The 16,496-nt window shown below is 46.4% G+C and overlaps 2 protein-coding genes across 2 annotated transcripts in view; one reads left to right on the forward strand and one right to left on the reverse strand.

The window, feature by feature from the left end:
* Positions 1 to 3,092, reverse strand: part of CCDC57 (coiled-coil domain containing 57) — a gene marked incomplete at its 5' end in the record, with an annotated part of 41,157 nt that extends 38,065 nt beyond the window's left edge. The window contains one exon of the mRNA XM_054083673.1: positions 2,722 to 3,092. Coding sequence (XP_053939648.1) covers positions 2,722 to 3,092 — 371 coding nt within the window. The remainder of the gene's footprint in view (positions 1 to 2,721) is intronic.
* SLC16A3 (solute carrier family 16 member 3) lies at positions 2,295 to 16,387 on the forward strand. Its single transcript, XM_054083374.1, has 5 exons — positions 2,295 to 2,371; positions 10,819 to 11,062; positions 11,541 to 11,684; positions 12,073 to 12,840; positions 13,811 to 16,387. The coding sequence occupies exons 2-5, from the start codon at positions 10,840 to 10,842 to the stop codon at positions 14,095 to 14,097; spliced, it is 1,422 nt and encodes a 473-aa protein (XP_053939349.1). The 5' UTR covers positions 2,295 to 2,371; positions 10,819 to 10,839; the 3' UTR covers positions 14,098 to 16,387.
* The last annotated feature ends 109 nt before the right edge of the window (positions 16,388 to 16,496 follow it).

Raw genomic sequence — 16,496 nt, forward strand, 5'->3', positions numbered from 1 at the left:
CTAACACCTCTCCACTCCTAGGCACCTCTCCCTCCTGAAAACATCTTCACAAAGTACATACCTCTGAGGTTTGAATTAAAAATTCTACTGGTGGCTATATATTTCTATGATGATTCAAGTAAAGTGGAGTAACAAAGCAAAAGATTTTGCAAGACGGAAATACCCTCCTTACAAAATTACAGTCAGAGGGTGGGTGAGGTTATGACAAAACCATCTCCTTCTCGAAAACTGTGGGAGTTTTTCCAGTCCTCTGGGACTGGCAATAGAGATCACACTTCCTTTTCCTGAAGAACCAAGAATACCTGTAAAGACACGTAAAAATTTCTTCAGCTGCAAAACTCCACCGGTTTTTGTTGGGCCTTAACTACTGCATTGCTTACTTCAGAAACTCCGCAAGAATCAGTGGGTTCTGCTCTTCTGCAAGTATCTTCATGTAGCTTGTAAACTAATGGCCTAAACTCAAGTCATGGTCAAATACTGGTTTGACTTATCTTTAAGATTAGCAGTGTATGTCTCACTGGCTGTTAACCAAAAGAAACCACTCAGCCTCGCTTATCTTTGCACATAACTGCAATGAATCCCTGAGCAGGTACAAATGGGTACTACAGCAGAACTGCATGAAAAGCCAAGAAAAATGTAATGTGCCAGGGAAAAAAAAATTTCTATGGTGTCAAAAGTGCTTCAGATTCTCCCTCTGTAATACCTGAGCACCTTCTAAAATATTGGAAGATACTAATCTATGCAAAACCATAGCTCTCACAAGACAATACAGCATCCTGCCTATCATCTAGTTAGAACCCTACCCCTGTGTATTTCCACAGAGGTGGTAGGAATCACAGAATCATTTAGTTGGAAAAGACCTTTAAGATCATCAAGTCCAACTGTAAACCTAACCCTGCCAATTCCACCACTAAACCATGTCCCTAAGCATCACATCTACACTTCTTCAAAATCCCTCCAGGTATGGTGACTCCACCACTGCCCCGGGCAGTCTGTTCCAGTCCTGGACAGCCCTTTCTGTGAAGTAATATTTCCTAATATCCAGTGTAAAACTCCCCCTGGCACAACCCGAGGCCATTTCCTCTCATCCTATCACTTGTTCCTTGGGATAAGAGACCAACACCCATCTCACCGCACCATCCTTACTGGGAGATGTAGAGAGCGATGAGGTCTCCCCTCAGCCTCCTCTTCTCCAGCCTAAACCCCTGGGCTCTAGACCCTTCCCCAGCTCTGTTCCCCTTCTCTGGATGCACTCCAGCTCTTCAATGTCTTTCTTATAGTGAGGGGCCCAAAACTGAACACAGGATTCGAGGTGCGTCCTCATCAGTGCTAAGTACAGGGTGAAAATCCTTTCCCCATACACTGGATTGTATGCTGTAAGCAGACAAAGGAGTGGAGCACCTGCTCCTGAATTTCCTAAAGCCCCAAGTTGCCTAAGGAGCGCTGCTTTCTATACTGCACTTTCCAAGCCCATGGATGATAGATAACAGCAATATCAATATGCACCCAGTGTTATAATCCAACATTTGTATGAATAGCGGTTGAGCCACAGCAGATCAGTGCAGAAAGCTCACTCCATGTGGATACGCAAGGACAGATAGCGCAAGCAGGTGCATTTGCAGGGGGTGCTCCCTTGGTAGAGGATGAGGAGGGAAGCCTGTAAGTTAGCTCAAGAATGCAAAAGATCACACTCAAAATGACTAACAAGAACGAAGAAAAACAGGGAAGCTCACAAAGCCTTTCTTATATAAGGAGACAAGGAAGAAACTGTGATCACTCCCTGGAAAACCGAAACGGCCGCACCTCGGTGAGAGCAGCCGACCTTTACATTTAAATCCCTCGCGCCGCTCCTGCTCCTCTTGGCATCATCCAAGGGGGGGGCATCATCCACACGGGCAGCATCCTGTCCCATCCTGCCCAGGCTCTGTGTGGGGCAGCATCCACGCGGGCAGCATCCTGTCCTATCTCGTCCCGCGTGGGCTTTGTGCAGGGCAGCATCCCATCCCATCCCGTCCCGTCCCGTCCCGCCCGGGCTCCGTGCGGGGCAGCATCTACGCCAGCAGCATCTCATCTCATCTCATCCCATCCCATCCCATCCCATCCCATCCCATCCCATCCCATCCCATCCCATCCCGGCCCGGCCCGGCTCCGTGCGGGGCAGCATCCCACCCCACCGAATCCCACCCCGCCGCGCTCCGTGCGAGCCGCCACGCCGCCGTTCCCGGGCCGCGGCGCGGCGGGAGGCGGTCACGTGCCGGCGGTGGGCCCGCGGGCGCGGCGTGGGCGGGGCGCGGGCGGCGGGGTGGGTCTGCCCGGGCGGCACGGGGAGCGCGGGCAGCATCCTCACGCCGAGGCGCAGGACCGGACTCAGGTACCGAGGCGCCCCCGGCGAGCGCGGTGCCGCGTGGCGCCCGGCCGGGCGCGATCGTCGAAGGCAGCGCGGGGGGGGAGGGGGTGGGTGAACCGGGCTCCGCGGCGGGCGCGGGGCTTCGGGCGCGGGGGTGGACGAAGCGCGGTCCCCCCGCCGGGCGCGTTCTCTCCGGTGGCGGAGCGGTGCCGGCGGCCGAGCCCCGCTGCCCCCCGGTGCCGCCGGACCCCCACCCCTCGGGCTTTGTCCTGCCCTCGCCGCGCCGGTACCGAGGGTCTCCCCCCTCCCGCTCCCCCTCGGTGGCGAGCCCCGGGGGGGCGAATCCCCGGTCCCGGCCGCGCGGTTCTCCCCACCTTTGTTCTCCCGGCCGCGCTCCTCCGCATCCTTTGGGAAAGAGCCCTTGTTTTGGCTCCACGTGAAAAGCTCTTGGTCTTGCCTTGTTCGAAACCGGTCTGTGGGCAGAAGAAACGGGCGAGGTGGAATCGCGGCGACCCAACTTCCTCACCGCGAGGTTCCCGGGGGGCGGCGGGGCTGCGCTTTTGGGAAGAATCGGTCGGAAAACGGTTCGGTTTAGGATGCGACGGAGCGGAGTCACGTATGGTTTTGCAATGTTTATTTCGAAGGGAGCGGTGGTTGGGTAAGGCGTGGCGGCGTGAAAATGCAAATCCGTTTGTACAATACACCTGTTGGGGGTCAGCTGGAAATAGGACTCTAGGGAAACGGGAAAAAAATAATATTAAAGTTACGTTTTTAATTGTGAGCGAAGTGGGAATTTACGTCTCTGGACGTAGGACACCATGTTAGGCAGCTGCACTGTCCGAAGCGATTGTGTAAAAGGGCATCTCTCAGCCGGATGATCTGTTCCCACCGCGGCTACGTGCGCGAACCGTGCCTGGGCTCGGGGCACGTGCACCCCAGCACTTCGTGTCGGGGGAGTGCCATGGTGTCCAACAAAAATAAAGGCATATGTTCAGCTGGTGACAGGACTGGACCCTTAATTAGCATTTCTCTGGCTCTGTTAGTTCTTGGGTTTGTACTAGAGAAAATGAGGACAATTTTCTATTATAAATTGCTGAGAATTTTTGGTTTTGTAACGCTCTGACCGTAGCAAAGCCCCCGTAGCTCTAGGGCTGAAATAAATTTTCGTGATACATGAAGAATGAATTGTAAGTGTTCAGCTGAAGTTGGGATTCTGCTACTTCTATTTTTGAACACACACAGAAAGCAGCCAGATAATTCAAACACAACTGAAGGCACATTTGTCACTTTTTCTGTGCACAGAGAAAGGGTGTGTGCTCTCTGGTCTTAAGGTGCCGCTGTGATGCTGACATTATTGCCCTTGTGGTAATGGAGGTGGTATAAAAAAAGCCATAGGCTTCAGAAACATAAGTCCACTTCTCCAGAAAATGGGCATTTGCTGCAGAGACAATGGCTAGGGAGGCTGGCAATGCTGTCGCTATAGAACGAGTATATTTGTTTTGAAGGCGGTACCTGTTTAGATCAAACTGTTAGTTATTGTTGTGTTTGTAATTAAAGAGAATACTTATGCAAGTATTTATCTTGAGATTAAAAAAACTGTTTCTTCTAAGAAGAACACCACATTAATACTTTCTCAAATGACATGTTAGTATACAAATCTGTGGCTTATTCTTTTCCTTATGGCCCAGGGTATGCTAGGGGTACTTGTTGGTATAATGCTCATTAAGGGAAAATTAAAACAGGAACCCAAAACAATAATATAATCTGCTTTTCCCAGATAATGTAAAGAACAGGGTTGCACTGTTTTAATTATATTAATAAATAAAAATCAATAAGCACAACTTCCCACTGTAGAGCACTTTACCCAGATAATAGAATCTACACTGATTAGAATTATTTGCTACACATAAAATGGCAGTGTGGATTCACTGTGTCATTGCAGGCTGCTGGTAACTTGTGATGGACGTTCCTAACTGTGCTGTAGCAGTGCACACTAAATTGGTTTGAGGCTAAGTAGGGGCTGGAGATTGATTAATAGCAAGTGTTGGTACGGAACATCACGGACAGCTACACAGAGCACAGCATTACCGAGTGGGTTATCCTAGGAGTTTTGCAAGAGAGATGGAAGAATGGTGAAAGCTGGGAAACCCTTTAGAAAGGCGGATGCAGCGGAACCGGAAAACTCTGTGATAAACCAATGGAGGCCAAATGGGAGAGTGAAAGGCACTGCAGGGCCTTGCAGGGAGGGCAGGGCAGGTGTTGCTAAATAGGGTGATGATTTTTTAGGGAACGGGAGTTTGCAACAGCCTTTGGAAACAAATGTGTAATACAATTGGCTGATATTTAAGCAGATAAGCCACAAAAAATGTATTACTGTGTCATATCAGTGGCCCATCAAAATGGCTTGTACAAAGTGCCTAAGGATGAGTTGTAGTAAATAAAATGCAAATTAAAGATCTATGCATTGGTGCTTTAAAGCATCAGGAAAGAGTTGAAGTTGTGCTGCTTAGGCAGATGTCAATGATGTGAATGGAAACAGTATTTGTTTGATATGTAGAGGGCTATAGCCGGGGTTTAGAGGATAGTAACATAATTTTATTTTTGCAGGGATCATTTCCTGCAAAATTTCAGTAGAGTTGGTTAGTCTTGGCATTCTTCACTCAAACCCAAGGATAACATACATCTTTTGTTTAGTCTGCTTAGATCTTAATACTCTTAGGCAAGTATAGGAGGTTTATGACTGCTGTTAGTGCAGTATGGATCAGTCTATGTTTCCAGTATATCCATACTCCCAGCACCATCTGAAAAAAGAATCATCATTCTCTTCATTTTTTTGTAAGAAACTGAAGGAAGATCTCTACCCTGCTCAGCTTAGACTGTCTTCGTAATTTTTTAATTGCAGTTCCCCACCTACTGGGATTCCAGACTGAATTCCAGTCTAAACTGGGTTCCCTACATGAAAGTTCATGTTTTCTTTTTGATAACAGATATTTATTTCTATCCTAGGAATTCAACGCTGAGTAGATTTCTGCCATAGTTAAACCAAATTAATTCAGGGGAAATTCTAAAGCTGTACATAGATCAGCCTATATACTCACGAATGTCCTTCCTTCCCATACTGATAAGTGGCAAGTAAGGGTATTGGCTACAGACCAATATTAGATATTTGCCATTTCTCTCTGCTCTTTTTTGTATGATAGACACTGTCCTTTTACATGCACCGCACCATTACTTAGGATGCACCACCCACAATGCTACCTACAGTCATAGAATTGTAGAATCATAGAATAGTTTGGGTTGGAAGGGACCTCAAAGCCCATCTAGTTCCAGCCCCTCTGCCATGGGCAGGGACACCTCCCACTAGACCAGGTTGCCCAAGGCCCATCCAACCTGGCCTTGAACACCTCCAGGGATGGGGCAGCCACCACTTCCCTGTTCCAGGGCCTCACCACACTAGTGAAGAAATTCCTCCTTATGTCTACTCTAAATCTGCCCCCCTCCACTGTATACCCGTTACCCACTGTCCTATCACTCCAAGCCCTTGCAACCAGCCCCTCCACAGCTTTCCTGTAGCCCCTTCAGGTACTGGAAGGTCGCTCTAAGGTCTCCTTAGAGCCTTCTCTTCTCCAGGCTGAACAAGCCCAACTCTCTCAGCCTGTTCTAGTATGGGAGGTGCTTCACCTCCTATTTCCATGTGAGGGATCCATCCTGTGTTACTTTCCGTGGTAATAGGAAGATAGGCTCAGGAGAATGAAACCCAACAGATTTACCCACATCTGCTTCCTTCGTTTTAGACATTCACAAAGCAAGAACCTATTTATGATAGGCGACATCTGGAATCAATACTGCCATGTCTGTGGTGGGGATGCTGAACCCGAGCTGCTGCCGGTTGTAATCCTTCCCTTCTAAACAGGGCTGAGCCAGCAGGAACAGAAAGCAAAGCCAGCGGTCCTGGCAGGCTTGGGCAGTGTCCCCGTACTGGATGAAGCCAAATAATCTGGGACCCGACCTCTGGTGAGGTGAACCCTTCTTTGCACATTGCGCAAGGGAGCATCCCCGCTGCTTTGTGCTAGTGCATGGGGTGAACACTGGCGGGCCCAGCGAGGGGCCCTGCATGAATGTGCCTTCGTCTGTGTTTGCAGACACCAGGCTCGTGTCGGGTCTTTTCATTTCGCTGTGCTGGCTGGGGCTGCTGATGGAGTCAGCCAGACGGGCAGGAATGATGTGCGTATACACTTTGAATGGATGATGTTGGAAGAGCTGGTGTGTGGGCTTATGGCGAGTCTCAGCCAGGCGCAGTACCAGACGTGACGTAAAGAATCATAGAATCTCAGAATCATAGAACGGTTTGGGTTGAAAGGACCTCAAAGCCGATGCAGTCCCACCCCCTGCCATGGGCAGGGGCACCTCCCACTGGATCAGCACACCTGCAGGGACGGGGCAGCCACCACTTCCCTGCGTCACCACAGTTCTCCGAAGCAGAGAACTCGTTTCTGTGTGGCACTTTATAAAATGTATTTCTGTGGATTTAACCCATTCCTTATGGTTTGAGTTTGCAGATTATATTATTTCAAGCACACCTGTTCCAGTGCCTCACCGCTCTCACAGCGAATAAATTCTTAAGCAAACGGCGGCCGCAGTTGGCCCACAGGCGCGTTCCGAAGCCCCGGCCCCGCTCCGCCACCGCCGCCCCTCCCAGGCCGCAGCGCGCCCGCCACAACCCGCGTCTCCCTCCGCGACGAGGCGCGTCTCTCTCGCCCCACCGCCGGGTGCGCGCGCGCCGGCGGAGGGGCCGCGCGGCGTGACGTCATCGCCCCGCCCCGCCCGCCCGCCCGGTCACGTCCCGCACGTCTCAGTGCAGCGCGCGCTGCAGGGGCGGCCCCGGCGCCTTCGCGCGTCAACGGCGCGGGGGGGGGGGCGGTGTCCGGCACCTCAGAGACCGCCCGGAAGCATCCGTGCTCCCTCGGGGGATAACGGAGATGCAGGCACGGACTGTTTGCCAGCCCAGCCTGCCCCGGGCTGCGTTATCACTGATGGCTCAGACCATAAAGATAAATTTACACGACCTTTCCCCGATTATTTGTGAGAAACGCTCATTCACGGGCGAAATATTGAAAAGGACAAAGCCTTCGAGGCAAAGACAATCTTATGTTACGATTCAGCACTGAATCGGGTGTGAAGGAAGAGATTATTTGTTATAAGTTGTTATCCCCTTACACAGTGCATCAGATGCCCTTCTCAATAAAGCATCCCATCGTACAAAAGCAGCTGTAGATAGACTGGTTCCAGGCCGAGAGCCCTCTGAATCCCCAAGGAATGCTTATTTTTCAGGTTATCCAACCACAGATGGAGACTCACAGAATCACACAGAATCACAGAATCACAAGGTTGGAAAGGACCCATTGGATCATCGAGCCCAACCATTCCTAACACTCCCTAAACCATGTCCCTAAGCACTTCATCCACCCATTCCTTAAACACCTCCAGGGAAAGTGACTCGACCCCCTCCCTGGGCAGCTGTTCCAGTGCCCAATGACTCTTACTGTGAAGAATTTTTTTCTGATATCCAACCTGACCCTCCCCTGACGGAGCTTCAGGCCATTCCCTCTTGTCCTGTCCCCTGTCACTTGGGAGAAGAGCCCAGCTCCCTCCTCTCCACAACCTCCTTTCAGGGAGTTGTAGAGAGCAATAAGGTCTCCCCTCAGCCTCCTCTTCTCCAGGCTAAACAACCCCAGCTCTCTCAGCCGCTCCTCGTAAGACTTGTTCTCCAGCCCCTCACCAGCCTTGTTGCTCTTCTCTGGACACACTCCAGAGCCTCAACATCCTTCTTGTGGTGAGGGGCCCAGAACTGAACACAGTATTCAAGGTGCGGTCTCACCAGTGCCGAGTACAGAGGGAGAATCACCTCCCTGGACCTGCTGGTGACCCCATTTCTGATACAAGCCAAGATGCCATTGGCCTTCTTGGCCACCTGGGCACACTGCTGGCTCATGTTCAGTCGGCTGTCAACCATTACCCCCAGGTCCTTTTCTTCCGTGCAGCTCTCCAGCCCCTCTTCCCCCAGTCTGTAGCGCTGCATAGGGTTGTTGTGCCCCAAGTGCAGGACCCGGCATTTGGCCTTGTTGAACCTCATCCCATTGGTCTCAGCCCAGCAGTCCAGCCTGTTCAGATCCCTCTGCAGAGCCTCCCTACCCTCCAGCGGATCCACACTTCCACCCAGCTTAGTGTCATCTGCAAACTTGCTGAGGGTGCACTCAATGCCTTCATCCGGGTCATTGATAAAGACATTGAACAGAGCTGGACCCAGTACCGAGCCCTGAGGAACTCCACTTGTGACTGGCCTCCTTTCAGGTTCTCTCCTGACTTAAACCAGCTACACCTTACAAGACAATTAAGCATATCCATAAATTCTTGCAGCTCTAAGGGACCTTCAGGTTATTTTTCTATTCCTGGAGATTGTCTGCATATGATCTCTGGATACAAGACAGATTTATATGACAAGATAATTAAACATACAAACCAGCTGCGGCAAAACTTATCAATTAATTCTCACACTTTAAACATGCACTCCAAATGAAGCATTCTGACAACTTGAAACAGTGGGAATGAATTCCCCCTGCCCCCCAACTCCTTCAGTTTTCCATCTGATTCCTCTCTTTATACACTTGAGCCAAGATACTTGAATTGGCATTTTCTCTGTAATTAAATATTTTCCTGTAATTAAATATTAGGGAGCTGCCAGTGTCCTGAAGGATTATACTTGGTGCACCTGCTCTGCGCTGTCTGGTTATTGTTTTAAAACCAAATATCAACACTTTTTTTTGAAGGATGTACCTCGTATCGTACAGGAATTGCTGGGAAAACCCATTCTGAAGGGTGGGCAGATCCCGGTGGGCTGGCAGGAGTCATCTTAAGGCTTTGCTTTAGCGCCCCAGAGTCTGGTGCAGAACTCGCCCTGTCCCACGCGCCGTGTGCTTTACACACGCCTACAGCAGTCGGCCGCCCGTAGCAGCAGGCACCCGGTTGTCTGGTTTCACTGAGGTTTCACTTCTTGCTTTACCATTTTAGGTTCTAATCGTATAGACTTTTCTATTCGATTTCCAGAAAACAAGAGATTAAGCCAGTATTAAGAGGTTTACAGTCCTTGTTCAGCCTAGGGTAACTAACGAACACCTATAGGCATGGCCGGGTTTATTTCTGCATCATGTATATAAAGTCATTTCTTCCACAAAGTGGGAGTGCTGCTCTAAATGCCACCGTAGGTACATTCAGACAGGCCTATTCACAATCATCCATCATCTCGGCAGGTCTGCGTCAAGCAGTTTGCTGTGCCACACACAGTCTGGTTCTGAAACGGAGCTGTAAGAACTACCTTATTCCCAATGCACAACCATCACCATGCGGAGCTGTGCTTCTAAAGCAGAAATGATGAACATCATCATTTGCTTGCACTCCTCTTTTAGGCACCTTCATACGGAAACATTGACCCTGTAGGAGTAATCCATTGCATTTAAAATAATGGTCAATTTTTGTATATGTAAGATTTAACGTATAACTTGTTTGAAGCTCATGTTGACATTTTCAAGACTTCTGTAACACACAGAGGTTACAAAAACCTTGCTGCTCTGCTGCGATACCTCTCTGCACACACAAGGATAGCTTGTCTGCCTTTTCAGTGTCTCTCTTCCATCTCTCTTCTAAAACTCTGACATTACTGAGTAGTGCATGACTTTCTCGTGGGAAAAGGTTTTACTTTTTAGATGCAGAGGTGCTTGTGGCTGCATACAGAAGATGTGAAAGATCAAATTCATTAAATAAAATATATAAAATAATTACTGATCATGTAGATAAGAACAATAATGGAAGATATTTGCTTCAGGCAGACAGTGCTGCTGAGCATTGCTGCAGTTAGTGACTCCCATCATCCACAAAACCAGCCAGTGCAGATTTTCAGTGCAGTTTAGCTTAAGTACTTACTTGATGCATGAAAACTGATAGCTCATCAGAAGCTCAGAGGGATCTGTCTGTCTTTTCAAGATATCGGTGCACTGGGACTGTGTTGCTGTCCTCAGCAGGGAACAAAAAGCCTGGGTGATTTGTCCACAGTTGCACAGAATACTTGTGATGCACCAGGATTTTGCGTGTATGTCTCCGCAGCGACTGCTCTGAGAGTTTCATAGAACAAGGTCTTGAAACAAAAATCCTGCTGACTTCAATGCAGGAGTTCTTATGTATTTGTGAAAATAAAAAACACATCTGGACTGCTGTGATTGCTTCTCGTTTTCTATAAAACGCTGATTTGGTTGAAATCCGGTTTTGATTGTGGGAGACCTGTGAGGGGCATTCATTTAAAACATAACTGCGCTTCTCATTTTCATGTATTTTTTCAAGCTTTTTAAAGACTAACTTGAACAAATTGTAAAATTGCACTGTGTCTGTATTTAAACTAGACTGTTCTTTTTGTTTCTTAGGGAGCACTCTGGAGCATCATCATGGGAGCGGTCGTAGCTGATGATGGTCCATCTGGTGTTAAAGCCCCCGATGGAGGCTGGGGCTGGGCTGTCCTTTTTGGCTGTTTTATCATCACAGGATTCTCCTATGCCTTTCCTAAGGCAGTTAGTGTCTTCTTTAAAGAACTTATCCGGGAATTTGGCATTGGATATAGTGACACTGCGTGGATTTCCTCCATTCTCTTGGCCATGCTTTATGGAACAGGTAGGTTCTTCTCTGTTTTAAAACTATTTGCATCATGCAATGCTGTTTGTGAATCATACAGCCATTTACAGCATGAATCATGATTGCGTATCATAACTCGTGTGCAAGTAAGGCATTCCAAAGGAGAATTACTGTGAATCACCTAAGGCCAAAAGTTATTTAAGCACATCCAACTTGCATATAAAATTAAATCTATGAAACTCAGTAGCTACTAAAGATGATGAAAAATTGCATGGCACCCTGAAGATGAAAAAGATGAAGTATTTACCAGTAGAGGAAAGAACACTCTTCTGCATTGGTCTGACAGTATGGACAAAATACAGAAAGAATCATGGAATTATTTAGGTTGGAAAAGACCTTTACGGTCATTGACTCCAACCTGACTCCAACACTGCCAAGCTCACCAAAGAAGAAATACAAACTGACAAAATCAATGCCAAAAATCACTTTATCCTAGCAGCTTGCTCTTCTTGCCCAGGTCCACTCTGCAGCGTATGCGTCAATCGCTTTGGCTGTCGCCCTGTAATGCTGGTGGGTGGCCTTTTTGCCTCCATGGGGATGGTGATTGCCTCCTTCTGCACGAGCATCATTCAGATCTATCTAACGGCAGGTGTGATTACTGGTAAGTAGTGTGCGTGGTTGAAAATGAGTTAGCTCATGTCTTAGCTTTAGGTTGAAGTTCTGTATAAGTGACAAATACCTAAACCACCAGAATCACCCAGATGTTATAAAGATGGCAGATAAATGTGGAATTAAACTGTCATTTAATTTTTCTAGTGTGCTTAATAGCTACTGCTGTAATCACTGAAGTGTGACCATAGAGCACCAGAATATTGTGGGAGGTGGAATGCTTTTAAAAATGTTACCTTTGAATTCATTTGTCCATTTGAAATAAAACTCTTTTCTCAGATCACGAATGAGAAAAACTGTAATTAGACTTTTTTTTTTTTTTTCTTTTTTAACAGCAATATTGTAGGCCAGTATTGATCTTTATGTACCCTCTGTTACAGGGTTGGGGCTGGCACTAAACTTCCAGCCTTCACTCATCATGTTAAACCGCTACTTTGACAAACGCCGTCCCTTGGCCAACGGGCTGTCTGCCGCTGGGAGTCCAGTGTTTCTCTGTGCACTGTCACCGCTGGGGCAGATACTACAACACGAGTACGGTTGGAGAGGAGGGTTCCTTATACTGGGTGGGATGCTGCTCAACTGCTGTGTGTGCGGAGCATTAATGAGACCTTTGGAGCCACCCAAAAAGTCTGAAGCTACCAATGAACCAGCTGAGAAGAAAGCAAAGAAAAAACTTCTGGATTTTAGCGTGTTTAAAGATGGTGGATTTATAATCTACACACTTGCAGCATCTATCATGGTGCTTGGTCTCTTTGTTCCCCCAGTTTTTGTTGTGAGTTATGCCAAGGATTTAAAGTATCCAGACACCAAAGCAGCTTTTCTTTTGACTATTCTGGGATTCATTGATATCTTTGCTCGGCCCATTTGTGGAATGATAGCTGGTCTTAAATGGGTTAGACCACGCTGTGTCTACCTCTTCAGCTTTGCTATGATTTTCAACGGCTTTACAGATCTCATGGGCTCCATGTCTGTCGATTATGGTGGCCTGGTGGTCTTTTGCATTTTCTTTGGCATTTCTTATGGAATGGTAGGTGCTCTTCAGTTTGAAGTTCTCATGGCCATTGTTGGTACTCAGAAGTTCTCCAGTGCTATTGGTTTAGTGCTCCTGGCAGAAGCTATGGCTGTTCTCATTGGTCCACCATCCGCAGGTAAGTATTCCACTTTGTTCACGATTCAAAATCATTTGCGTTGCATCCGTTTAAACGAATTTTACAATACAGGAGCAGAGAAAAAGACAGCAGCAGTCACTCGAGCAGTGTGCACTGTGCTAGTGTTGCACATGCTTCCATGACTTCCTGCAGTTAGAAGCTGAAATAGTCCAAGACAGAGTGGGATGAGTCTTTTCCTTCTCGGATCTGTTTCAGGATTGGTTGGATTGCCATCTGGAGATGCTCTTTCTCCACTGAAAGCTACATTGAACCTGTTACTAGCAGATGGCTAAAAATGTATGAGATGTTTTACAGACACTGAATAACTTTGTGAAGTTCAGACCTCTCTGGAGTTACAATTCAGAATATGGAACCTGTCAGTTTTGTTTGGGAAGCACCAGGACAGATTCTCTGTGCCCATGGTAGATTTGGAGGAGGAAAGAGAATGTCAGAAGAAAGAGAGGATAAAAAAGTCTTACAAGGATTATAAAACTGGACTGTTTTAAGCAAGGTCGACTGCTTCTGTTGCACAGCTCACAACCCAAGAATAAGGGCACGTTACAAAATATTCCAATTAATCAATTTGAATTATAAATTGCAAATGAATTACTAGTCAAAGGACATAAATGTAACAGACCCTGAACTGAACACTTCTCCCTCAAACGCTAGGAGTTCACTGCCATAAAATGTTTAGTGTTATTCCAGACACTAAAAAGCTTCAAGTGTTTTATTCCAGTTGAACTGTGTGACTGTGTGTGCAGGGGAGGGTGTGAGTTAACATCAGTGAATGTTAAATTGAATTGAGATAATTGAGAAATATTTTGTTAGAAACTTGTTCAAATGCTATTTCAATCGCTTAGGCAGCCATGGTGCTTCTAGGTAGGACTCCTTGAAATGTCTAAAAAAAGCAGAAAAAAATCATTACAAGAGGATCATTTTTGTTAATTACCTGGAATGTTGTCTTTTTCAGGAAAACTCTTGGATGCAACACAGAGGTACATGTTTGTTTTTATTATTGCCGGAATTGAAGTTACCACCTCAGCGCTGGTCTTGGCCTTGGGAAACTTCTTCTGCATTAAGAAAAAGTCAGAAGAACCACATACAAAAGAGGAAGCAGCAGAAAGAGAGGAATTAAACAAATCTGAAGACAAAACTCCTGAAGATGCCAAGGTGGACTCTATTGAAGTGGAGCAGTTTCTGAAAGATGAGCCTGAAAAGAACGGCGAAGTTGTAACTAACCCAGAAACGTGTGTGTGAGCATGACAGAAAACCAACAAAGTGTTTAGAAAATAAAGATTTTCAACACTATTTATTTTAGAAATAGAACTAGTTTAGGGCTGGGCCATCTGCTTTATTAATGGAGGCCGGTCAGCTCATCAGGTCTCTGGAAGCTGATTAACTAGACAACCTTTTATCGGAAAATTAGCTTTATCAGTAAAAGGTGGAGCATTGTGGTTGTACTTTTTATGTAAACTAAAAAGCTTTTATAAACACAAGTCGAGTCTTGCTATGCATCACCAGAAACTGCTCACCTGGAAGAGAGATAGGAAGAATATATTTTAAGAAAAGCAGAATTATTTGTTTGTTTTCAGACAGTAATGGTGAAATCGCTGTGCTGTGTGGCTAAATATAATTTCCCTTTCTGTGTTCTTTGTGAAGGGGAAAAAGTTTGAGATGGACAAAAATCTCAGGAACTTAAAGGTCTCCATTAGGCTTTTGAATTTCTTACTTTTTTAGCTTTTTAGATGAATTGGCTCAGCCCTAGTTTAATTTTGATAATATCTGTTGCTTTGATTATGTAAATGTATTTCTGAGTTTTGTCCAAGCCTGTACTCTTTGTAACTGTCACCTGGAAATGCTGTATGTGGAAAGGCACGAGAGATCCTGTCCTCAGCAGATCCCACCAGTGGTGTTGAGGCAGTACTGGGAGGAAATAAAATGAGCAGAGTTGTTCCTGACAGACCGTAAGCAAAGTTAGCCTACGCTCACGTGGTTCACAGTACAGCTTCCCTGCAGCATTGACAAATATTACAAGGAAGATGGAGAAAATGGATTTTAGGCTCAGTAGAATCTTCTGAGTGTCTATTTTGTATGTAAGAAAATAGCACAAGCTTCCTGCTGACCTGTAGCGGGGGTGGACTGAGGGAAGCGCCGGGATCTTTAGAAACGTGTTGGCCATCTCTGAAATGCCATGTTAGCAACTTAAGAAGGTCATCACTCCCTCACCCCCCAATGTATCCCTCATCCCTATCCTTTTGCCTAAGTTCAAGGTGCCATTCCTGCTGGCTGAGGAAACAGGACAGAAATGTTGATCACATTGATGACAGCGATGCACAAGGACCAGCTGAGAATGGGGTCAGCTCCTCGGTGCACAAACAGAACAGGGAGTCTCTGGCCAGTCCTTACATCTCTGACACTGGTGTGGGGAAGGAGGAACAAACCGATCAGACAAGCCAGGGAGAGCACGTTTGAAGAAACACCAAAAGGGAAAAGAGTCATTGTGAGGATGCTGAACAGAAAAGAGAGGGAAAAGGAAGGCACTCTATATGTTCTTTTTTTCCTGCCCGTTCAAGAAGTTCAAGAAGTGGAATCTTTAATACCGAATCACGCTACTGCAGCCCCCCTTTTGGTTCCTAAAAGTCTCTCTAGGTTCTGTGACTGCAGTTAACGATCTTCCAAACAGACGTGAGCGTTCCAGATCTAGTTTGTTAGTAGCGAAGGAACATTGGCTTTCAGGTGCCAAAATTATTCTGCTTAATAACTGAAAACTTAGAGACCCAAAGCCCTGCATCTCTTTTAAAAATAACATTACTTGTTTCGTACTTGACTGTTTTTAACTGAAACATACAGTAAATCCAACAAAATGCCAAAACCACGAGCCATTCCCTAAAGGAACTCTTTCGCATACCAGCCTCCATCCTGGTAGTTTTCAGAACGGTTGGGCACTGTCAGGACAACCTTGCACAGAGATTGAAAAGTTAGGATCGTGACTTTTTTTTTTTTGTTGAGTGATTTTGAAAACCAATGGATGCTGCACTGAATAAACTGTTTATTTTTATATTGCATATAATGCATTACTTTAAAAGCTTTTATTAATTTAGCAGCAGGAATTGGGCTGGCATGTCCTAGTTATAAGAACTATATCACTCATCTAAAGACTAAATCACTACTTGGAACACAACACCGCTTGTTCCAGAAAGGCCACCATATGAGAGGGTAAGAGGAAAGTGGAATCCACGGATCAGTTTATATCCCTGGAGGCTGTTTCAGATGATACACGAAGGCCTGATATAGCTTCCAGATTCCAGTTCCCTGTTCTGTTTCAAAAAGCAAAAGCTACAAACCTTGCCCAAGGTGAATTCAGATTCTCAAACAGCCATTTTTGTCTTATTGTGGGTTTCCATCAACAGATTTATTTGCTAGATAATGCCATGCTGTTAGCACAGAACTAAATGGTTATTGCCTTGCCCTCAGGTTTTGGCACAATTTTAAGTTTCTGTACATCCTGCAAGCCGTTTAGACTGTAACATCTCAAAAATTTGGGTTTACCACACTGACTGCAGACTATTATTTCATTTTCTGTACATAATACCTTCATGGTTAAGCTGGCATCAAGAAGGTTATGTTACAGGTTTTTTAACAGAAGAGGGGCAGAA

This window comes from Cuculus canorus, chromosome 18 (genome assembly GCF_017976375.1).
Source record: "Cuculus canorus isolate bCucCan1 chromosome 18, bCucCan1.pri, whole genome shotgun sequence".
NCBI classification, from domain to species: domain Eukaryota; kingdom Metazoa; phylum Chordata; class Aves; order Cuculiformes; family Cuculidae; genus Cuculus; species Cuculus canorus.

Excerpts from the sequence above, each read along its gene's own strand:
- SLC16A3 (XM_054083374.1), top strand. The coding sequence starts at position 10,840 with ATGGGAGCGGTCGTAGCTGATGATGGTCCATCTGGTGTTAAAGCCCCC. Across the intron at positions 11,063-11,540 it reads GGCCATGCTTTATGGAACAG|GTCCACTCTGCAGCGTATGC; the intron begins GTAGGTTCTTCT and ends CTTCTTGCCCAG. Across the intron at positions 12,841-13,810 it reads CATTGGTCCACCATCCGCAG|GAAAACTCTTGGATGCAACA; the intron begins GTAAGTATTCCA and ends TGTCTTTTTCAG.